We start from the raw sequence: 24333 nt of genomic DNA, 5'->3' as shown, positions 1-24333 counted from the left end.
TTCCGATCTTCCGGGTATATACTGAGAAGTGCAATCGCTGGATCGAAGGGTAACTCTATATCTAGTTTTCTAAGGAACTGCCAGACTGACTTCCAGAGTGGCTGAACCATTAAACACTCCCACCAATAATGAATAAGAGTTCCAGTTTCTCCACATCCCCTCCAGCATTTGTAGTTTCCTGTTTGTTTAATGTCAGCCATTCTAACCGGTGTGAGATGGTATCTCATTGTGGTCTTAATTTGCATACCTCTAACAGCTAGTGAAGCTGAACATCTTTTCATGTGTTTCTTGGCCATTTGTATTTCCTCTTCAGAGAACTGTCTTTGCATAACTTTTGCCCATTTTATAATTGGGCTGTCTGTACTATTGTCATTGAGTTGTAGAATTTCTTTATATGTGCAAGATATCAGTCTTTTGTCAGATACATGGTTTCCAAAAATTTTTTCCCATTGAGTTGGCTGCCTCTTTACCTTGCTGAGAAATTCCTTTGAGGTACAGAAACTTCTAAGCTTGAGGAGTTCCCATTTATCTATTTTTCCTTTTGTTGCTTGTGCTTTGGGTGTAAAGTCTAGGAAGTATCTGCCTAATACAAGGTCTTGAAGATGTTTTCCTATATTATCTTCTAGGAGTTTTATGGTACTTTCTTTTATATTGAGATCTATCATTCATTTTGAGTTAATTTTTGTGTAGGGTGTGAGGTAGGGGTCCTCTTTCATTCCTTGGATATGGATATCCAACTCTCCCAGCCCCATTTGTTGAAAAGACCATTATGACCCAGTTCAGTGATTTTGGGGGCCTTATCAAAGATCAGTCGGCCATAGATCTGAGGGTCTATCTCCGAATTCTCAGTTCAATTCCATTGATCTATATGTCTATCTTTCTGCCAGTACCATGCTGTTTTGACAACTGTGGCTTTATAATAAGCTTCAAAGTCAGGGAGTGTAAGTCCTCCCACTTCGTTTCTCTTTTTTAGAGTGTCTTTAGTAATTCGAGGCATCTTCCCTTTGCAAATAAATCTGATAACTAGCTTTTCCAACTCTGCAAAGTAGGATGTTGGAATTTTGACTGGGATTGCATTGAATATGTACATGAGTTTGGGTAGAATTGACATCTTAATGACATTTAGCCTTCCTATCCATGAACATGGAATATTTTTCCATCTTTTAAGGTCCCCTTCTATTTCTTTTAGTAGAGTTATGTAGTTTTCTTTGTATAGGTCTTTTACATCTTTGGTTAAGTTGATTCCTAGGTACTTGATTTTTTTAGTTGCTATTGAAAATGGTATCTTTTTCTTGAGTGTCTCTTCAGCTTGTTCATTTCTAGCATATAGAAACATTACTGACTTATGTGCATTAATCTTGTATCCCGCTACTTTGCTAAATTTGTTTATTAGCTCTAGTCTCTGTATCGTCGATTTCTCAGGGTTTCACAGATATAAGATCATATCATCTGCAAACAATGACAGTTTTACTTCTTCTTTTCCAATTTGGATGCCTTTTATTTCTTTGTCTTGCCGGATTGCCCTGGCTAGCACTTCCAGCACACTGTTGAATAACAGTGGTGATAGCGGGCATCCTTGTCTTGTTCCTGATCTTAGAGGGAAGGCTTTCAGTGTCTCACCATTGAGTACTATGCTGGCTGTGGGTTTTTCATATATGCTCTTTATCATATTGAGGAAGTTTCCTTCAATTCCTACCTTTTGAAGTGTTTTTATCAAAAACGGACGTTGGATTTTGTCAAATGCTTTTTCAGCATCTATTGAGATGATCATTTGATTTTTCCCTTTCGAATTGTTAATGTGTTGTAATACATTGATTGATTTTCTTATGTTGAAGCATCCTTGCATGCCTGGAATGAACCCCACTTGGTCATGGTGTATGATTTTTTTAATGTGTCTTTGGATTCGATTTGCAAGTATTTTGTTGAGGATTTTTGCACCTATATTCATTAGGGAGATTGGCCGGTAGTTTTCCTTTTTTGTAGCATCTTTGCCCGGTTTTGGTATTAGATTGACATTACCTTCATAAAATGAGTTAGGTAGTTTCCATTTTCTTCAATGTCTTGAAAGAGTTTAAGTAATATTGGTGTCAGTTCTTTCTGGAAAGTTTGGTAGAATTCCCCTGTGAAGCCATCTGGCCCTGGGCGTTTCTTTGTGGGAAGATTTTTGATGACTGATTGGATCTCTTTGCTTGTGATGGGTTGGTTGAGGTCTTCTGTTTCTTCTCTGGTCAGTCTAGGTTGTTCATATGTTTCCAGGAAATTGTCCATTTCCTCTACATTATCAAGTTTGTTGCCATACAGTTGTTCATAGTATCCTCTTATAATTTTTTTAATTTCTTCGGAATCTGCAGTTAACGTCACCTTTTTCATTCATTATTTTGTTTATATGGGTCTTCTCTCTTTTTGATTTTGTCATTCTAGCTAGGGGCTTGTCAATCTTGTTGATCTTCTCAAAGAACCAACTTTTGGTGATATTTGTCCTCTATCGTTTTTTTGTTCTCTATGTCATTTATTTCTGCTTTAATCCTTGTTATTTCTTTTCTTCTACTTGGTTTAGGATTAGCTTTGCTGTTCATTTTCTAGCTTCTTCAGTTGATCCATTAGTTCTTTGATTTTGGCTCTTTCTTCCTTTTTAATATATGCATTTAGTGCTATAAATTTCCCCCTCAGTACTGCTTTTGCCACATCCCATAGGTTTTGGTATGCTGTGTTCTCATTTTCATTTGTCTCTATATATTTAGCAATTTCTCTTGCTATTTCTTCTTTAACCCACTGATTGTTTAGGAGTGTGTTGTTTAACCTCCAGGTATTTGTGAATTTTCTAAGTCTCTGACGGTTATTGACTTCTAATTGTATTCCATTGTGGTCAGAGAATGTGCTTTGAATAATTTCAGTCTTTTCAAATTTATTGAGGCTTGTTTTATGTCCCAGCATATGATCTACTCTGGAGAAAGTTCCGTGAGCACTATATGTGTATCCTGGTGATTTGGGGTGTAATGTTCTATATATGTCTGTTAAATCTAATTCACTTATCAGATTGTTTAGGTTTTCAATTTCCTTATTGGTCTTCTGTCTGGTTGATCTATCTATAGGAGAGAGTGATGTGTTGAAGTCTCCCACAATTATTGTGGAAACATCCAGTGCTTCCTTTAGTTTTGCTAGTGTTTCTCTCATGTATTTTCTGGCACCTTGATTGGGTGCATAAACATTTATGATTGTTATTTCTTCTTGTTGAATTGCCCCTTTTATTAGTATGTAGTGGCCTTCTTTGTCTCTCAAAACATCCCTGCATTTAAAGACTATTTTATCTGAGATTAATGTTGCTACTCTTGCTTTCTTTTGGCTGTAGCTTGCATGAAATATTTTTTTCCATCCTTTCACTTTCAGTTTCTTTGTGTCCCTGTGTCTAAGATGAGTCTCTTGTATGCAACATATTGATGGTTCATTTTTTTTAATCCATTCTGCGAATCCATATGTTTTAATTGGGGAGTTTAATCCATTTACATTCAACGTTATAATCGTGAAGGCATTTCTTGAATCAGCCATCTTATCCTTTGGTTTATGTTTGTCACACATATCTTCCCCCTCTCTCTATTAATATCCTTTAATGTACCCACACCGAATCTCTTTAGTACTGAACCTTTCTCCAAGCCTCTCTCTCCTTTCTTTGTTTCTCTGTATGTAGGGCTCCCTTTAGTATCTCCAGTAGGGCAGGTCTCTTGTTAGCAAATTCTCTCAGCATTTGTTGGTCTGTGAAAAATTTAAGCTCTCCCTCAAATTTGAAGGAGAGCTTTGCTGGATAAAGTATTCTTGGTTGGAAATTTTTCTCACTCAGAATTTTAAATACATTGTGCCACTGCCTTCTCGCCTCCATGGTGGCTGCTGAGTAGTCACTACTTAGTCTTATGCTGTTTCCTTTGTATGTGGTGAATTGCTTTTCTCTTGCTGCTTTCAGAACTTGCTCCTTCTCTTCTGTGTTTGACAGTGTGATCAGAATATGTCTCGGAGTGGATTTACTTGGATTTATTCTATTTGGAGTTCTCGGGCATTTATGATTTGTGTATTTATGTTGTTTAGAAGATTTGGGAAGCTTTCCCCAACAATTTCTTTGAGTACTCTTCCTAGACCTTTACCCTTTTCTTCCCCTTCTGCAACACCAATGAGTCTTATATTCGGACATTTTATATTATCTATCATATCCCTGAGGTCCATTTCAATTTTTTCAATTTTTTTCCCCATTCTTTCTTTGGTGCTTTCATTTTCCATTCTGTCATCTTCCAGGTCACTGATTCATTGTTCAACTTCCTCTAGTCTTGTACTATGAGTATCCAGAATCTTTTTAATTTGGTCAACAGTTTCTTTAATTTCCATAAGATCATCTGTTTTTTTATGTAGTCTTGCAATGCCTTCTTTATGCTCTTCTAGGGTCTTCTTGATATCCTTTGTATCCCGTACTATGGTCTCATTGTTCATCTTTAGTTCTTTGATTAATTGCTCTAGGGACTGTGTCTCTTCTGATGTTTTGATTTGGGTGCTTGGGCTTGGGTTATCCATATCATCTGGTTTTTTCATATGCTTTATAATTTTCTGTTGTTTTTGGCCTCTTGGCATTTGCTGAACTTGATAGGGTTCTTTTAGGATTTGTAGACCAACTGAAGTCCTTATCTCTAATTTATCAGATCTACAGCTTCCTGGAGTACACTTTCTCTAATTAACCTGCAAGTGGCATCCACGAGCCACCTGTTCTCCACAAGCCAGTTCTCCCCTGATTTGCCTTTGTGGTGAGTGGGGGAGTGAGTCTTGTGGGGTCCAACTGGTGTACCAACCTTGCATGTGTAGTTGGTGTTGACCACCCTGTATAAGGGGCATGCATCTGGGCGGTCAGGGAGGGGGGGTGGCTCTAAGAATCAAATCTCCCTGGTGTTCCTGGAGTTTTAAAGCTGCTGCAATAGTCTAATCCTTCAGTTCAGTCCTGCCACAGTTTGTCTCTGCCACTGACCCACAAGTCCTTGGTATTGGAGTATGGCTCCTGAGACTTGCAAGTGGGTGCCTCTTCCAGGCCGTGCACCCCCTGGTCTTCTGTTGAGGGATGACTGTGCTATGTCACAGGTGAGTGCCGTCCCCCCAGGGTGGTTCTGGGCTGCTGGGCTGTGTAGGGAGGCTCCCAGTCTGCTGAAATGATGGCTGAATGGGGCTTTGTTAATTCACACTGCTCCACCTTCCCAACTCTGGGACAACCAGCTGAAGGTGCAGGGAAGGCTAATGTCCACGCCCAGTTTTGTGGTGTGTGCCTGTTATTTGAAGCACTTCCATCACACTGGGTTGTCTGGGGCAGCTCTGGGCTATGGGGCTGGCGATGGGCAGGAGTGTTTCCTGTCCACCAGGATGATGGCTGTGAGAGGACACCCCCATTTTCTTGGGAAGTTGTGGTGTTTAGTGAATTTCCTCAGCCACTGGATTATTGCCTTTTGTCTCAGAGCTCTCTTAGTTCTGCCCTTGTCTTAACCTGCCCAAATTGCAAGTCTTTGAAGCTTTCTGTATTGGGCTTCTTAGAGCATTTGTTTTAGAAACAGAAAAAGAAAAAAGAAAAAAAAAAGCCCTCCTCGCAGATCTAATGGGTTATTAAAATGCTAAGAGACAAAGCAATTAGGGTTATTAAAGAAAGATCCAGGGGGCACAGAGATCAGTTTTTCTTCGGGATTTGCATATGAGCCTCAGGGCCTGAGCTCTGCCCTTCCCCTTTCTATGTTCACCAGAACTCCAAAAATCCTCCGCTTTTATTTTGGAGTTTTTCGTGCTGTTTTTTTCTATGCCTGTCTCCTCTCTGCTGGGCTGGCTGCTCTCAGATTCTCTGGTGTCTGGTCTCAGTCTATCTATGGTTGGAGTTTGGATCAGTAGAATGAGTTTCCGATAGGAACTGCCACTGAAGTTCTCCCTTCTCCTTCCCAGCACTGACGGCCCCTCCTCTCACGGGACTGAGCCTGGCAGGGAGGGGCACGGGTCCCCTGGCCGCAAAAACTTACAGATTTCGCTGATCTCAGCAGTTCGACGTGTTCATGAGTGTTGTATGAAGTATGCCCAAAGTCAGATTGCTCTGTGGTGTCCAGTCCACGCAGTTCCTGGCTTTCTACCTACTTTCCTGGAGGAGTAACTAAAACATACAGCTCACCAATCCACCATCTTGCCCCGCCTCTCCTTATGTTTTTACATTGAATAACCAAAGAACACAACGTAGAAAGTCTTCAACTTATGACAGACTGCGATGTTTTACTTTTACCTGAGGCCTTTTCTCAACCTAGTTAGTCAATTGGTTCTTGGTTTAGCTCTGTGAATTTTGTTATCCCTCAGTTTTGATTTATAACATACCACTCGATTTTGAAAGCATTCTTTGTAAAATGCTTTGCATTTTGTTTGCTTTTTGATTAAGCTGATCCCCCCTCTAAAAGGAAACACATTTTTTAATTTCATATTTTCTCCTCTCTCAAAGAAGGGGTTTATATTATTGTTTCTATATTATTATTTCTATTGTTTACTCCATAAACAATACCAGACAGTTTCAGATGTACTCCTAATGAAAGAATAATGGAATGGTCAAACACTGTCACTATTTTAAAGGAAAAAAACTAACTTGCTGCTTATTTAAATAATGAAATATGAAGTCAAATTGTAAATTAACATAGGTCAGATTTATGAGGTATTTAAAAAGGTGATTCTTACTTTAAGGTCTGAAGCTTTGGATACAATTGTATCAGCTACTCTGAGCAGATCTCCAAACAGTAATTTCTCCAGACTAGTCCCCCTGGGAAGGCCAAGTAGGCGAAAAAGGTCAAGCCAGTGATCTGGAGAAAGATGCTCCCCTCTGACATATTTCAAGATAGGAATTGCAATCTGTTAAAAAAGAAGAAAAAAAGGCATAAGCAAACACATATATATATATTTGTAAAGTGTAAATTATTGTTATTAGCTATCAAAATTTTAATTACTTCATCATCCTATTTAAAAGACTTAAATTCAATTCTTAAACAGAATTGCAAAAAACCTTTTTTTTAAACATTGCTATGGATACATGCAGATTTCCCTTTGAAAGTTCAATATATGTTGAAACATAATATAAAATATTTCTATTTATATTATGCTAAGATATTCTAGAACCCATGTTGCAGATGTATAAGCACTCTGACATATCTTTACTCATAAATTTCTTAGTTGTAACTTTTCTTGCAAATCAGTAGCAGAAATACCAATTTTCTATAGTTTACTCTATAGTTCCTATGTTTTTCATGTAACAGAAAAATTGAAAAAATATGTAAGCTAAAAATTACAGCTCAGTCACTTCATAACAAAAAGATACATAAAAGCTCCAAAAATCATTTTTGATTAGCATAATAAGAAAAACAATCTTACTTTATATTTGTCAACTTCTGATTGTAATTTCACTGTCATTACTGAATGTTCATCAATCTTCCTTAATCTGTCATGCCAATTCATCAAAAATTCCTCAAACAGATATGTCTTAGTCCTGCAAAATACCAGAAATGTATCTTAAAATTTACTTTCCAATATTCACTTTCCAAAACTCCAAACTACAATAATCTAAATATTGTTTTTGAATCAGACCGAAAAGTAATCCAATCTTCACTGGCCATTTCCTGAAATCCTTGTTGAAACTCTTCATAAAGGGCCCAAATTTGTGCACAGCTCTCAATGTCTTTAGAGATGCTATATGCCAAAGAGAAGTTGGGCTCTTCTAGTCCAAAATGATGACAATCATCACTACAAAACAAATATAAAAATATTACTGGATTAAAAAAAATTAGTGTTAAACATCAATAAATTATTTAACTGCATTCTGTGTGTGTGTGTGTGCATGTGTGTGTAGGTGTGAGATAAGGGAGTTAGACAGTGGGGGACTATCCCAACTTTACATGAGAGTCTTAACTATATATGGACATGCTCTACTAAATTCAATAACATGCTTTTTTTCAAAAGGAATAAAAATGGGAGTAGATAATATATATATACACAGAGTCTTTATTATATATGTGTATATATATTTCTATGTATATATTATACATAATATATAATGTATATAAATATACAGGGCTGTATAAATTACGTATTAAACTAGAAGTCTTCTCAGTTGAAAGGGCTAACTTCTAGAATATAAGATATCCTTTACCTAATAGGTATATTTAGTAAGTATGGTACTCAAACCTCCACTCACTTAAGAAAACAATTATTTTGAGGGCACATTTGCCTAAATAGACAAAACTAAAACAATGCTCAAATTTAATAACTTGCATTATTATAAGATAAACTGACAACCCATTTTTTTCATTAAAGTCTCTTTTTTATTACTTATTTTGCCAGTTTCATTTTTTTCTCACATGCTCTGAAAGTAATTTTCCCACAAATTTTACATGTTCCATTTTTAAATACAATGAGATCAAAGAAAGCAAGCATTCCAGCTCCTGAATTTAACTTTTAAGCAAATTTAATTTTCTACTCTATTTCCAGGTCTGACAAGTAATTTACTTTTCTCTTAATATCCTACATAACCCAACCACAACTCTCAAGAAAGCAGTAGAGTGAAAACTGATTAATTACTTATATTTTTAAAACAGCTGAAATTTATCAGGGATAGTATTAAGATAAGCAGATATAAGAAAATTACTAGCTTGATATATAGTATAAAACTTTTTTCAAAATAAGCATTATCAGTTTTTAAAAAAAACATACACCAGCTTTTTTCTAATGTCTTCAAGATCATCAAACTCAATTTTTTTCTCTTTTATTGACTTTGCACTTTTATCAAGAGTATTCTGCTGGCCAGTTTCAATAACATCATCACCAGGTTTTAGTTGATCCCAACGAGCTTTAAATTTTTCCAATTCTTGATAGTAGATCTGAAGACGTGATTTCACGTTTCCTTTCATCACTTCAATCTATAAGCCAATACAGTTTAAATAATTCAGTGCAGAGTAAATCAAGATATTTTCACAATTTATTTCTAAGATACTCTACCTTATGTGAAAAAATATTAATGCCAGCTTTCCAAAGGATTATTTTTATATTAGATTTCAAGTCCAATAAAATAATCCAGACATAAAATTATACCATAAATTTACAGTAACAGTAGATAACAAACATCATCATTAAAAAATCATTCACGATTAATGGCATCCACCACAAAGGTGGTGTGATTAAAAAAAAAAAGTTTGTTCAGTGACTTCTAGCTGTTCTAATTGAGTATATAGCTGCTTAGCTGAGTACATAACTGCTTAACATTTCCCTGTCTCCAAGCAGGAAAAGGCCCAATGAGTAGGCTTTGGTCAATGGAACAAGAGTGTAATAAACATATGCAACTTCCAGACTATGCTGTAAAAGGCAGTGTGGTGTCCTTCTGTTCCTCTTTCCCCCCTACCTACAGATGGCAAGTGAATGTTGTCGAGATCCATTTTGGACAATACCCTAGGGATAGTGGAGAAACAAGATTGAAGGAGCATGGGCATTGCAGAGCAGAGGCATTATATCAGTTTCGAGTCTAACTTGAAAGAGAAACTTGTTTAAACCACTATTATTTTGGATCATCATTAAAATATCCAAACCAATACCCTAATTAATTTAGTAAATAAAGAAAGAGCATCAGTGTCAGAAATCAACTTAAGCTTTACCCAATATGTAAATAATAAATTCATTGAAAAGAAACACTAAAAATAATGTTTATTGTTCAAGGGATTGTTTTCTTCTTAGCATGATAGGAAGTGAAGAAAAACCATGTGAAACAATTATCAGGTATATAAAGTGTTTTACTGTAAGAATACTGAAGTAGGTAAACTTCATCAGTGTATTTAAAATTCTTACAAACCTGAGGTATAATGAAATCAAGATAATTAAGAAATCTTAAGTGAGGAAAAAGGAAGTTTCCATTTTAACAAAACCACCAAAAGGTTCTTACCTGATCCTTAATCATAAGTTGGTGACTTTCCATCATCAACTCAAATTTATCCCACTTAGCTTTCAGATTACTAATTGCTTCTAAACCTCCACCTGCCACAGTTCGTAAAAGTCTGTTTTTATCCTCAGCTTCTTGAAATAAAGGCAAAATCTAAAGTTTAAAAAAATGTGAAAAAAAACTTCTTTTATCAGATCTCTTAAGATTTCATTTTATTTTTGTTTCATGATTTGCTTTATTAAAATCAAGATTTCAGTTTTTAAACAATTTGTTAGATTACTGTATATAAAATTTTTAATACTCGTTTTTTTAATTTAAATTCAGTTTTACTGAAATATATTCACAACATACCAATCATCCATGGCATACAATCAACTGTTCACAGTACGATCATACAGCTATGCATTCATCACCACAATCCATTTCTGAACATTTTCCTTACATCAGAAAGAATCAGAATAAGAATAAAAAATAAAAAAAGAACACCCAAATCATCCCCCCATCCCACCCTATTTGTCCTTTAGTTTTTATCCCCATTCCTCCACTCATCCATACACTAGATAAAGGGGGTGTGATCCACAAGGTCTTCACAATCACACTGTCACCCCTTGTAATCTACATTATTATATAATTGTCTTCAGGAGTCCAGACTACTGGGTTGGAGTTTGGTAGTTTCAGGTATTTACTTCTAGCTATTCCAATACATTAAAATCTAAGAGGTGTTATCTATATAGTGCATAAGAATGTCCACCAGAGGGACCTCTCAACTCCATTTGAAATCTCTCAGCCACTGAAAGTATTTCGTCTCATTTTGCATCCCCCTTTTAGTCAAGAAGATGTTCTCAATCCCACGATGCCGGGTCCAGATTCATCCCTGGGAGTCATATCCTGCGTTGCCAGGGAGATTTACACCCCTGGGAGTCGGGTCCCACGTAGGGGGGAGGACAGTGAGTTCACCTGCCGAGGTGGCTCAGTTAGAGAGAGAGAGGGCCACATCTGAGCAACAAAGAGGTACTCAGGGGGAGACTCTTAGGCACAATTATATGCAAGTTCAGCGTCTCCTTTGCAGTAACAAGATTCATAAGGGCAAGTCCCATGATAGAGGGCTTGGCACATCAAACCGCCAGTCCCAATCTTTGTGATAACATCAACACCAGTCCAGGCAAGGAAGTCCAACACTTCTGCACCTTCCCCCAGCTCTCGGTGGGGGATGGGAGGGGGGGGCTGTAAATATATTTTTTATTCTCTGCCCAAATTACTTTGGGATGTGTCACTATTTCACTCTAACCTATACTAACCTACCATATCTCACTTCCTATTCAAAGTTCCATGTAATTGAATACTCACTTACTATTACAAGTTCAACTAAGATACTCTAACAACAGAGGTTAAAATGGATTTTTTAAAAATGGTAACATGAGTTTATGAGTGAAACTATGAATCCATGAAGACCATACTACAGTTGTTCAAAATAAAGTTCTCTTTTTAAATGGTCCATTTGTAAGAAAATGCTAAAGAGGCTTTTAGAAGAGGTAAGATTATGATAATCTAACAGTATGCTGTGGGTTGAATTGTGTCTCCCAAATATACATGTCGAAGTACTAAACCCTTGCACATGTCAGTGTAACATTATTTGGGAAAAGGTTTTACAAATGGAATTAGTTAAATTGAAATGGGGTCACACTGGAGTAGGGAGAGCCCTTAATCAAATATGACTGGTGTCCTTATAAGAAACAGAAAATAAACACAGATAGACACAGAGAGAAGATGGCCATGTGATGACAGAGACAGAGATTGGAGCTGTACTGCCACAAGACAAAAGGTATGCCAAGGTTGTCAGCACTGCCAGAAGGTAGAAGAGAGGCATGAAACAGATTGTTCCCTACAGCCTTCAGAGGGATCGTGGCTCTTCCAACATCTTGATTTCAGAACTTCTAGACTCCATAACCATGAGATAATAAATTTCTGTTGTTTTAAGTCACCCAATTTGTGGTACTTTGTTACTGCAGCCCTAGGAAACTAAGACATGATTAACTAAATTGTCCTGAAGAAGTGAAATTAAGCTCCTGCATTGAAAATTTCTAACTCAAACACCCTGAGTAGTATATATTTAGCAGTCTGTTGAAACAGTTTGGGTATAGGTCAACAGGTGCTAAAGTGCTGGAATTGCTTCTAAACCTCTGAAAGTACTATAAAACAACAGAGTACTATAATTTATACCTGTATTTTTACTATTCAACAAAGCAACAAAATCCATTGAAAGATTTTTTAAAATCACCATGCGTTCATAGTAACACAGACAACAAAATAAATTCAAACATATCTCAATGACCAGCATGCAATCCCTAGGTAGGATCAGTTCCATCTAATAAGCAGATAAGTCAATAGATCAAGAAGCCATCTTGTATAAAAAAATCAGTAAGAAAAGAGCAAAAACACATGGTAGAATTCTAACTTTCTACAGGTGAACAGAACTTAGGCTAGCCAGTAAAGACTTTACAAAAGTTTCCTAGCCTACCTTCCTCTCCAGTCCTATTCCCCCAAATCCACATACCAACAGAGAGACATATCAAAACACAAATCTGTGACACCCCAATCCCCACAGAATTAGCATGGCTTACCTGATCTATATTCTGTCTAGCTCTTTATACTTACACCATGTTTTCCCTTACCATCCTACCATATTATACCTAACTGCTCCTTGCGCCCCACTTTCACCATCTATTTCTCTTCTCCCAGCTTTTATGATGCTACTCTTTCCTGGCTTCCCTCATACTTCATTAACTCATCATTCTTGATTTTTATTGCCTCCTCTTTGTATAACTGAACTCTAAATCTTTGAATTCTCAAGACTCTGGTCCTAGACCCTCTATCATTTGCTATCTACCAGATGGTCTAATCTAACCCATGGCTTTAAACATCATGTATATAAAAAAGTCTTCCAAATTTATATCTCCGGTCCTTAACTTTACTCTAAATTCCATATTCCTCATCCATCTTCTACCTAACATCTCAACCTTTACCACGTCTAACCTCTAAATACATTTTTTCCTCCCCAGTCCTACTCTTCTCAGTAAGTGGCACCATTAGCTTCCCAGCTCTCAAGCCAAAACCTTAGAAGACATCCTGATTTCATTTTTTCCTAACCTTCCTCCACCTAATGCATTGGAGTATCCTCTTAGTTCTCACTCTAAAATATATCGTCAATCTTGCCTATTCTATCTCCACTGTCACACTTAGTCCAAACTTCCATCATCTTTTATCTGCCACCTAATGCATTGGAGTATCCTCTTAGTTCTCACTCTAAAATATATCGTCAATCTTGCCTATTCTATCTCCACTGTCACACTTAGTCCAAACTTCCATCATCTTTTATCTGCTATACTGGAAATAACTTACTAACTGGCCTCTCTGCTTCTACTTTTTTCTCCCTCCAATCCATTCCCAACAGAGAAGCCAGATTATAACTTCAAAATGTAAACCATATTGTGTCACTCCCCTACTAAACCCCTCTAAAAACTTGCTATTTGAGCCAGTTTGGATATATTAAGTCTCCCAGAAAAAGCCATGTTCTTTAATGCAATCTTTTGAGAGCAGATGTATTTAGTCTTGATTAGGTTGGAACCTTTGGATTGGGTTGTTCCATGGAGATGTGACTCACCCAACTGTAGGTGATAACTCTGATTGGATTATTCCCATGGAGGTATGGGAATTAATTAATTAAACCACTGGAGCCCTAAAAGAGCTCAGACAGAAGCAGCTTGGTGCTGCAGCTAAGAGAGACATGTTGGAGATGGCTGTGGAAAGCAGACTTTTGCTGACGCTTTGGAGATACTAGCCCAGGGTTTGCCCCAAGAAGCTAAGCCCAGACATTTTAGACAACGCCATTCTGAAACACAACCTGGGAGCAAGCAGACACCAGCCACGTGCCTTCCGAGCTAACAGAGGTTTTCCGGATGCCATCGGTGTTCTTCAGTGAAGAACAATAGAATACCTATTGTTGATGCCTCTGTTTGGACACTCTTATGGCCTTAGGACTATAATTTTGTAGCCAAGTAAGTCCCTTTTATAAAAGCCAATCCATTTCTGGTGTTTTGCATAATGGCAGCATTAGCAAATGGAACACTACTGCACTTAGAATAAAATCTAAATGCCTTATAACAGTCTCATAGTGCCTTTATAACCTGATTCTTGTCTTCCTTTCCAATTTCACCTGTGCTGGTTTGAATCTATTATGTACCCCAGAAAGGCCTATTCTCTTTTAATCCAATCTTGTACGGGCAGACCTTTGTGGGTGGTACCTTTTAATTAGACTCTTTCCATGGAGATGTGACCCCAACCATTCAAGACGGGTCTTAATCCTTTACTGGAGTCCTTTAAGAGAGACAGAAACACCCCGGGAGAAACAAGCAAGGACCCACAGGAGCTGAGACAGAAGCCCAGAGACATTTTAGAGAAAACCACTGAAACCAGAAGCTAAACTCAGGAGAGAAGGTTCAGCAGAGCCAGACATGTGCCTTCCCATGTGACAGAGGAATCCTGCATACTATAGGCCTTTCCTCAGAGAATGTAGCTACCTCTTGATGCCTTAATTTAGACATTCTCATGGCTTTAAAACTGTACATTTGCAACCTAATAAATCCCCATTGAAAAAGCCAACCCATTACTGGTATATTGCATTCTGGCAGCTTCAGCAAACTGAAACACAACTCATACCATTTTCTCCCTTCATAACTATGTCTAGCCAGCCTTCTATATGTTCTCTGAACATACCAAACTCTATCCTTATCTAAGATCTTTATGCTTGCTGTTCATTCTGCTTGGAATGATCTCCCCCAAAATATTAGAATGATTGGCTCCTTCTTATCCTTCAAGTCTCAGCTCAAATATCATCTCTCTCAGAAATCTCCCATGCTCACCCACCCTAAGTAGCATCTCCCAATTGCTCTTGCTCATGTTCACGCACACACCCTCCCACCTACCATCCCCCTTCTGCGCACTCCCTCTCTCTCTCTCTCTCTCTCTCACACACACACACATACACACACACAAATACACATTCCAGACCATGTTCACAGCTGCATCCCAAATTCCTAGCACAATGCCCGGAATAAATCAGTTGATCTATATATATCCACTGAATAAATAAATGAATGAATGCTTCTATGCTTTTGATAACTGCAATGCCCCATAATGCCATTCCTTCTTTAGTTAATCTCTTCTACCAGAAAGATACACTATTGCATTCAACTATAAACCCTCTCTACAGCAACTCTGTTTTACAGTAAACACATATAAAAGTCTCTTGCACTGATTTGAACCATTTCTTTTTCTTGCTGTAAACGTTAATTAAAATCATCCATAATGTACTTTTTAAACTCTGGGCTATAATCCTCTGGATACTGCTTTTATAAATCATTACCGCTCCTTTATCTTTGTCTTTAATTAGGAGTTCTCCCATCTGCTATATACATTCATTCTTAATTCGGCTCTAACTTCATGCTTTAGCATCCTAAAACTATAACCCTAGAGGAAACAGCATGAATTATTTCAGTTTAGTTTTATTCTAATAAATCTTATCACAAAATAGACTACAAATAATTCTGATGACAATAGTAACCATAATAGTTACTGTCTCATTACACCAACATGGCATCAAGAATCCAACCATGTGGTAGCCAGTTTTGGACTAGATCATAAAGCTTCATTCTAATGTTCAGACTATATGATATTTGCAAATAATCTCTACGACAGTGAGGAAAAAATTACTTTATTTTAATGATTCTCACCTCTGGCTTCCGTTCTTGCAGCTTACTGTATTGTAAATTTGCATGACCTATTTCTTCCACAGACTGGGGCATAATAGTTAAAACTTCCATAGCTTCAGTAACAAATGTATCAATCTCATGTAAATGAGCTGCAATAAGAAATATTCAAATATAAGAAATATTATTACCCCTAAAAATGTTCAATTACATTATTTCTACATCAAGGCATGTTAGAAGTAATTATCACATGAAATACATTATAAATTATCACTGGCTATCCGAAAAATCATTTCAAAATGTGTAATAAGCAAAGAAATTTCTTCCCATCGAAGTTTAGTTAACATTGTAGTTAAAAATTTTAATGGAAACAAAAGTCAGATTTTCATCTTGTTTAGTAAATTTTACTAAAACTTAGAAACTTTTTTAGTCTTTTAAATAATATGTTAAAACATATCAGTTTTAAAAAAAAAAAAGAAAAGCATAGGATTTTGGAAAACGGCATCGTCAAAGAAGGATACATTATACAAAAATTACTTGCCATGCCTTTCTTAGTAACAGATGACACAGTGATACTAGTTCATATTGCAAACAATAAAAATGGCTTCAATTTTTAGACCTTTTAGAGTTGACTGACCATGGGTTTAATTGTTTATTAAAATTATCATTTTAAGCAAATTTTATTTTATAATATTTTGTACTTCAATTTATTGTTAATCAACATTAAGATTCATATTTCATAACTATCAAAGTACATGCCTTTCTCTATAAAATTAGTAAAAATAAAAATAAAAAATGTCTCAACATCATCAACATGGTGACATAAAACATTCCAAGGAAAAACCTCCCCAGAAATAATGAAAATGTTCTAAAATTGACCATGAGGTTTTATGCACAACTATGTGATGATACTGTGAGCCGGAGATTTATTTCAGATGGTTTGTATGGTGTGTGAATATATCTCAATACAACTGCATTTAAAAAAAAATCTCCATGGAGGTTCAGCAAATAAAAGAACAAATCCCACTTTGAACCCTGGAGGAGGACAGAGACTGGAGAAAGACTCTGCAAATACTGAATAAAAGAAAGAGGAAAATATCAGGTAGGAAACTTCCATCCCAGACTTGCCAGTCCACTCCATCTCCCTCACTCGGTCCTGCACAGCTTGCGAAGCTGCTCAGAGGCAGAGGCTCAGATCCCTCCCACCTCCCACTGGGGACAACAGTGATAGAACCCCATGAAAATCCAGGCACTGGGACCCAAGTCCATGGAGACCCAGGGGAAAACACAAGATACAGAGGAGTGCTGCATACAGAAGGGCTCCCAACAGGGTAAAAAAAAAACACAGACCATGGGAAAACTGAAGCTGGGAAGTCTTGTATTCATACAGTCTAGTTCCTGTTGAATAGACAACCTAAATGCAAAACAGACTTTTCTGGAGTGATTCATCTTTCTGGATTGACCCCATCTGGCTCCCTAGGGCAGGATACCTTATCAGGGAAGAAACCAGAGGAGGGGGAGAGGGGCAAAATCAACAGTTGAATCCAGAACTGAAAAGAGCAAGGAAAATGAGGCGCTGGATGTAAAGGATGTAAAAGACTTGTACACAGAAAACTACAAAACATTGCTAAAAACAAAACAAAGAAGACCTAAATAAATGGAAGGAGATTCTGTGTTCATGGACTGTAAGACTAAATATTGTTGTTCAGAGTACAGAGCAATAGATGATGGATGATAGATAGGGAGGGAGGGAGGCAGAGAGAGAGGGAGGTAAGGAAAGAAATGGTGGTGTGACAGGATGTTAAAGGTGGTGGATTGGGGTATCAGGGGAGGGGGGTCGGGGTATGATGGAGTTCTACATATGGGGTTTGTACGGTTTTTGTAACTTTTCCTGTAAGATTGAATTTACTTCAAAATAAAAAAAAAAAGACTAAATATTGTTAAGATGTCCATTATACCCAAATTGATTTATAGATTCAATGCAATCCCAATCAAAATTCCAACAGCTTTATTTGCAGAAACCGAAAAGCCAATTATCAAATTTATTTGAAAGGGTAAGGGACCCCGAATAATCAAAAACATCTTGAAAAAGAGGAAAGGAGTAGACTTACACTTCCTGACTTTAAAGCATATTACAAAGCTACAGTGGGCAAAACAGCATGGTACTGGCATAAAGACAAACATACTGACCAAGGGAATCAACTGAGAATTCAGAAAGACTGTCACATCTATAGCCAAGTGATTTTTTTATACGACTGCCAAGTGCACTCAATTTAGAAAGAATAGTCTCTTCAACAAAGGGTGCCAGGAGAATTGGAGATATATATGCAAAAGAATGAAAGAGAACCCCTATTATACACCTTATACAAAAATTAACTCAAAATGGATCAAAGACCTAAATATAAGACTCAGGTCTATAAAACTTAGAAGAAAATGTAGGGAAGCATCTTCAGGATATTGTGGTAGGCAATGATTTCTTAGACTTTACACCTGAAGCACAAGTGATGAAAGAAAAAAATAGACGAAATGGAACCTCCTCAAAATTAAGAACTTCTGTGCATCAAATCAAAAGACTTGGTCATGAAGTGAAAAGACAACCTACTCAATGGGAGAACATATTTGGAAACCACATATCAGGTAAGAGTTTAATATAAAGACTATATAAGGAAATCCTAAACTCAACAGTAAAAAGACAAACAACCCAACTTTTAAAATGGCAAAAGATTTAAATAGGCATTTCTAAAAAGAAGATATACAAATGACTAAAAAGGACATGAAAAGATGTTCAACATCACAAGCTAGTAGAGAAATGCAAATCCAAACCACAATGAGATACCATTTCACACCCATTAAAATGGTCACTATTAAAAAAACAGACAACTACAACTTCTGTTGAAGAGAATGTGAAGAAATAGGAACACTCTTTTCATTGCTGGAGGGAATGTAAAATGGTGCAGCCACTGTGGAAGACAGTTTAGCAGTTTCTCAGGGAGCCAAGCATAGAATTACCATATGAGGGAGACGGGGCAAGATGGCGGCCTGGTGAGCTGTATGTTTTAGTTACTCCTCCAGGAAAGTAGGTAGAAAGCCAGGAACTGCGTGGACTGGACACCACAGAGCAATCTGACTTTGGGCATACTTCCTACAACACTCATGAAAACGTCGAACTGCTGAGATCAGCGAAATCTGTAAGTTTTTGTGGCCAGGGGACCCGCACCCTTCCCTACCAGGCTCAGTCCCATGGGAGGAGGGGCTGTCAGCTCCGGGAAGGAGAAGGGAGAACTGCAGTGGCAGCCCTTATCGGAAACTCATTCTACTGATCCAGACTCCAACAATAGATAAACTGAGACCAGACACCAGAGAATCTGAGAGCAGCCAGCCCAGCAGAGAGGAGACAGGCATAGAAAAAAACAGCACGAAAAACTCCAAAATAAAAGCAGACGATTTTTGGAGTTCTGGTGAACATAGAAAGGGGAAGGGCAGAGCTGAGGCCGTGAGGCTCATATGCAAATCCCGAAGAAAACCTGATCTCTCTGCCCTGTGGACCTTTACTTAATGGCCCTAATTGCTTGGTCTCTTACCATTTCAATAACCCTTTAGGATCTGTGAGGAGGGCCCTTTCTTTTTTTTTTTTTTTAATCCTTTTCTCTTTTTCTAAAACAATTACTCTAAGAAGCCCAATACAGAAAGCTTCAAAGACTTGCAATTTGGGCAGGTTAAGACAAGAGCAGAACTAACAGAGCTCTGAGACAAAAGGCAATAATCCAGTGGCTGAGGAAATTCACTAAACACCACAACTTCCCAAGAAAATGGGGGTGTCCGCTCACAGCCATTATCCTGGTGGACAGGAAACACTCCTGCCCATCGCCACACCCATAGCCCAGAGCTGCCCCAGACAAACCAGTGTGATGGAAGTGCTTCAAATAACAGGCACACACCACAAAACTGGGCGTGGACATTAGCCTTCCCTACAACCTCAGCTGATTGTCCCAGAGTTGGGAAGGTGGAGCAGTGTGAATTAACAAAGCCCCATTCAGCCAACATTTCAGCAGACTGGGAGCCTCCCTACACAGCCCAGCAGCCCAGAACCGCCCTGGGGGGACGGCACTCACCTGTGACATAGCACAGTCATCCCTCAACAGAGGACCAGGGGGTGAACAGCCTGGAAGAAGGACCCACTTGCATGTCTCAGGAGCCATACTCCAATACCAAGCACTTGTGGGTCAGTGGCAGAGACAAACTGTGGCAGAACTGAACTGAAGGATTAGACTATTGCAGCAGCTTTAAAACTCCAGGAACACCAGGGAGATTTGATTCTTAGAGCCACCCCCCCTCCCTGACTGCCCAGAAACACGCCCCATATACAGGGCGGGCAACACCAACTACACACGCAAGCTTGGTACACCAATTGGATCCCACAAGACTCACTCCCCCACTCACCACAAACGCAAAGCAGGGGATAATTGCCCTGTGGAGAACAGGTGGCTCGTGGGTGCTACCTGCTGGTTAGTTAGAGAAAGTATACTCCACAAAGTTGTACATCTGATAAAGTACAGATAAGGACTTCAATTGGTCTACAAATCTTAAAAGAACCCTATCAAGTTCAGCAAATGCCAAGAGGCCAAAAACAACAGAAAATTATAAAGCATATGAAAAAACCAGACGATATGGATAACCCAAGCCCAAGCACCCAAATCAAAAGATCAGAAGAGACACAGCACCTAGAGCAGCTACTCAAAGAACTAAAGATGAACAATGAGACCATAGTACGGGATACAAAGGATATCAAGAAGACCCTAGAAGAGCATAAAGAAGACATTGCAAGACTAAATAAAAAAAATAGATGATCTAATGGAAACTAAGAAACTGTTGACCAAATTAAAAAGATTCTGGACACTCATAGTACAGGGCTAGAGGAAGTTGAACAACGAATCAGTGACCTGGAAGATGACAGAATGGAAAATGAAAGCATAAAAGAAAGAATGGGGAAAAAATTTGAAAAAATCGAAATGGACCTCAGGGATATGATAGACAATATAACACATCCGAATATAAGACTCATTGGTGTTCCAGAACAGGAAGAAAAGGCTAACGGTCTAGGAAGAGTATTCAAAGAAATTGTTGGGGAAAACTTCCCAAATCTTCTAAACAACATAAATACACAAATCATAAATGCTCAGTGAACTCCAAAACAATAAATCCAAATAAACCCACCCCGAGACATACTCTGATCACACTGTCAAACACAGAAGAGAAGGAGCAAGTTCTGAAAGCAGCAAGAGAAATGCAATTCACCACATACAAAGGAAACAGCATAAGACTAAGTAGTGACTACTCAGCAGCCACCATGGAGGCAAGAAGGCAGTGGCACGATATATTTAAAATTCTGAGTGAGAAAAGTTTCCAACCAAGAATACTTTATCCAGCAAAGCTCTCCTTCAAATTTGAGGGGGAGCTTACATTTTTCACAGACAAACAAATGCTGAGAGAATTTGCTAACAAGAGACCTGCCCTACTGGAGATACTAAAGAGAGCCCTACAGACAGAGAAACAAAGAAAGGACAGAGGGACATGGAGAAAGGTTCAGTACTAAAGAGATTCGGTATGGGTACAATAAAGGATATTAACAGAGAGATGGGAAAAATATATATGACAAACATAAACCAAAGGATAAGATGGTTGATTCAAGAAACGCCTTCACGGTTATAACGTTGAATGTAAATGGATTAAACTCCCCAATTAAAAGATATAGATTCACAGAATGGATCAAAAAAAATGAACCATCAATATGTTGCATACAAGAGACTCATCTTAGACACAGGGACACAAAGAAATTGAGAGTGAAAGGTTGGAAAAAAATATTTCATGCAAGCTACAGCCAAAAGAAAGCAGATGTAGCAATATTAATCTCAGATAAAATACTCTTTAAATGCAGGGATGTTTTGAGAGACAAAGAAGGCCACTACATACTAATAAAAGGGGCAATTCAACAAGAAGAAATAACAATCATAAACGTCTATGCACCCAATCAAGGTGCCACAAAATCCATGAGAGAAACACTGGCAAAACTAAAGGAAGCAATTGATGTTTCCACAATAATTGTGGGAGACTTCAACACATCACTCTCTCCTATAGATAGATCAACCAGACAGAAGACCAATAAGGAAACTGAAAACCTAAACAATCTGATAAATGAATTAGATTTAACAGACATATATAGAACATTACATCCCAAATCACCAGGATACACATACTTTTCTAGTGCTCACGGAACTTTCTCCAGAATAGATCATATGCTGGGACATAAAACAAGCCTCAATAAATTTAAACAGATTGAAATTATTCAAAGCACATTCTCTGACCACAATGGAATACAATTAGAAGTCAATAACCATCAGAGACTTGGAAAATTCACAAATACCTGGAGGTTAAACAACACACTCCTAAACAATCAGTGGGTTAAAGAAGAAATAGCAAGAGAAATTGCTAACTATATAGAGACGAATGAAAATGAGAACACAACATACCAAAACCTATGGGATGCAGCAAAAGCAGTGCTAAGGGGGAAATTTATAGCACTAAACGCATATATTAAAAAGGAAGAAAGAGCCAAAATCAAAGAACTAATGGGTCAACTGAAGAAGCTAGAAAATGAACAGCAAACCAATCCTAAACCAAGTAGAAGAAAAGAAATAACAAGGATTAAAGCAGAAATAAATGACATAGAGAAAAAAAAAAACAATAGAGGATAAATATCACCAAAAGTTGGTTCTTTGAGAAGATCAACATGATTCACAAGCCCCTAGCTAGACTGACAAAATCAAAAAGAGAGAAGACCCATATAAACAAAATAATGAATGAAAAAATTATTATATTAAATTAAAAAAAATTAATTTTGAGGATTCTGATGAAATTTAAAAAATTATAAGAGGATACTATGAACAACTGTATGGCAACAAACTGGATAATGTAGAGGAAATGGACAATTTCCTGGAAACATATGAACAACCTAGACTGACCAGAGAAGAAACAGAAGACCTCAACCAACCCATCACAAGCAAAGAGATCCAATCAGTCATCAAAAATCTTCCCACAAATAAACGCCCAGGGCCAGATGGCTTCACAGGGGAATTCTACCAAACTTTCCAGAAAGAACTGACACCAATCTTACTCAAACTCTTTCAAAACATTGAAGAAAATGGAACACTACCGAATTCATTTTATGAAGGTAACGTCAATCTAATACCAAAACCAGGCAAAGATGCTACAAAAAAGGAAAACTACCAGCCAATCTCCCTAATGAATATAAATGCAAAAATCCTCAACAAAATATGTGCAAATCGAATCCAAAGACACATTAAGAAAATCATACACCATGACCAAGTGGGGTTCATTCCAGGCATGCAAGGATGGTTCAACATAAGAAAATCAATCAATGTATTACAACACATTAACAATTCGAAAGGGAAAAATCAAATGATCATCTCAATAGATGCTGAAAAAGCATCTGACAAAATCCAACATCCATTTTTGATAAAAACACTTCAAAAGGTAGGAATTGAAGGAAACTTCCTCAATATGATACAGAGCATATATGAAAAACCCACAGCCAGCATAGTACTCAATGGTGAGACACTGAAAGCCTTCCCTCTAAGATCAGGAACAAGACAAGGATGCCCGCTGTCACCACCGTTATTCAACATTGTGCTGGAAGTGCTAGCCAGGGCAATCCGGCAAGACAAAGAAATAAAAGGCATCCAAATTGGAAAAGAAGAAGTAAAACTGTCATTGTTTGCAGATGATATGATCTTGTATCTGGAAAACCCTGAGATATCGACGATACAGAGACTAGAGCTAATAAACAAATTTAGCAAAGTAGCGAGATACAAGATTAATGCACATAAGTCAGTAATGTTTCTATATGCTAGAAATGAACAAACTGAAGAGACACTCAAGAAAAAGATACCATTTTCAATAGCAACTAAAAAAATCAAGTACCTAGGAATAAACTTAGCCAAAGATGTAAAAGACCTATACAAAGAAAACTACATAACTTTACTAAAAGAAATAGAAGGGGACAATAAAAGATGGAAAAATATTCCATGTTCATGGATAGGAAGGCTAAATGTCATTAAGATGTCAATTCTACCCAAACTCATCTACAGATTCAATGCAATCCCAATCAAAATTCCAACAACCAACTTTGCAGACTTGGAAAAGCAAGTTATCACATTTATTTGGAAAGGGAAGATGCCTCGAATTGCTAAAGACACTCTAAAAAGAAAAACAAAGTGGGAGGACTTACACTCCCTGACTTTGAAGCTTATTATAAAGCCACAGTTGCCAAAACAGCATGGTACTGGCACAAAGACAGACATATAGATCAATGGAATCGAATTGAGAATTCAGAGACAGACCCTCAGATCTATGGCCGACTGATCTTTGATAAGGCCCCCAAAGTCACTGAACTGGGTCATAATGGTCTTTTCAACAAATGGGGCTGGGAGAGTTGGATATCCATATCCAAAAGAATGAAAGAGGACCCCTACCTCACACCCTACACAAAAGTTAACTCAAAATGGACCAAAGATCTCAATATAAAAGAAAGTACCA

At 37.6% G+C, this 24333-nt stretch overlaps 1 protein-coding gene across 1 annotated transcript in view; it reads right to left on the bottom strand.

Annotated features, from left to right (window-relative positions):
- DYNC2H1 (dynein cytoplasmic 2 heavy chain 1) overlaps positions 1-24333 on the bottom strand; it is a 419160-nt gene that overhangs the window by 359888 nt on the left and 34939 nt on the right. Inside the window, exons 20-25 of the mRNA XM_037841237.1 lie at positions 15745-15872; positions 9959-10108; positions 8740-8945; positions 7618-7773; positions 7405-7519; positions 6718-6888 (exon numbers count right to left, since the gene is read on the bottom strand). Of these exons, the coding sequence (XP_037697165.1) occupies positions 6718-6888; positions 7405-7519; positions 7618-7773; positions 8740-8945; positions 9959-10108; positions 15745-15872 (926 nt within the window). The remainder of the gene's footprint in view (positions 1-6717; positions 6889-7404; positions 7520-7617; positions 7774-8739; positions 8946-9958; positions 10109-15744; positions 15873-24333) is intronic.

Source organism: Choloepus didactylus, chromosome 6, assembly GCF_015220235.1.
Source record: "Choloepus didactylus isolate mChoDid1 chromosome 6, mChoDid1.pri, whole genome shotgun sequence".
Lineage (NCBI taxonomy): Eukaryota > Metazoa > Chordata > Mammalia > Pilosa > Megalonychidae > Choloepus > Choloepus didactylus.
This window is presented reverse-complemented; position numbering and strand designations above follow the sequence as displayed.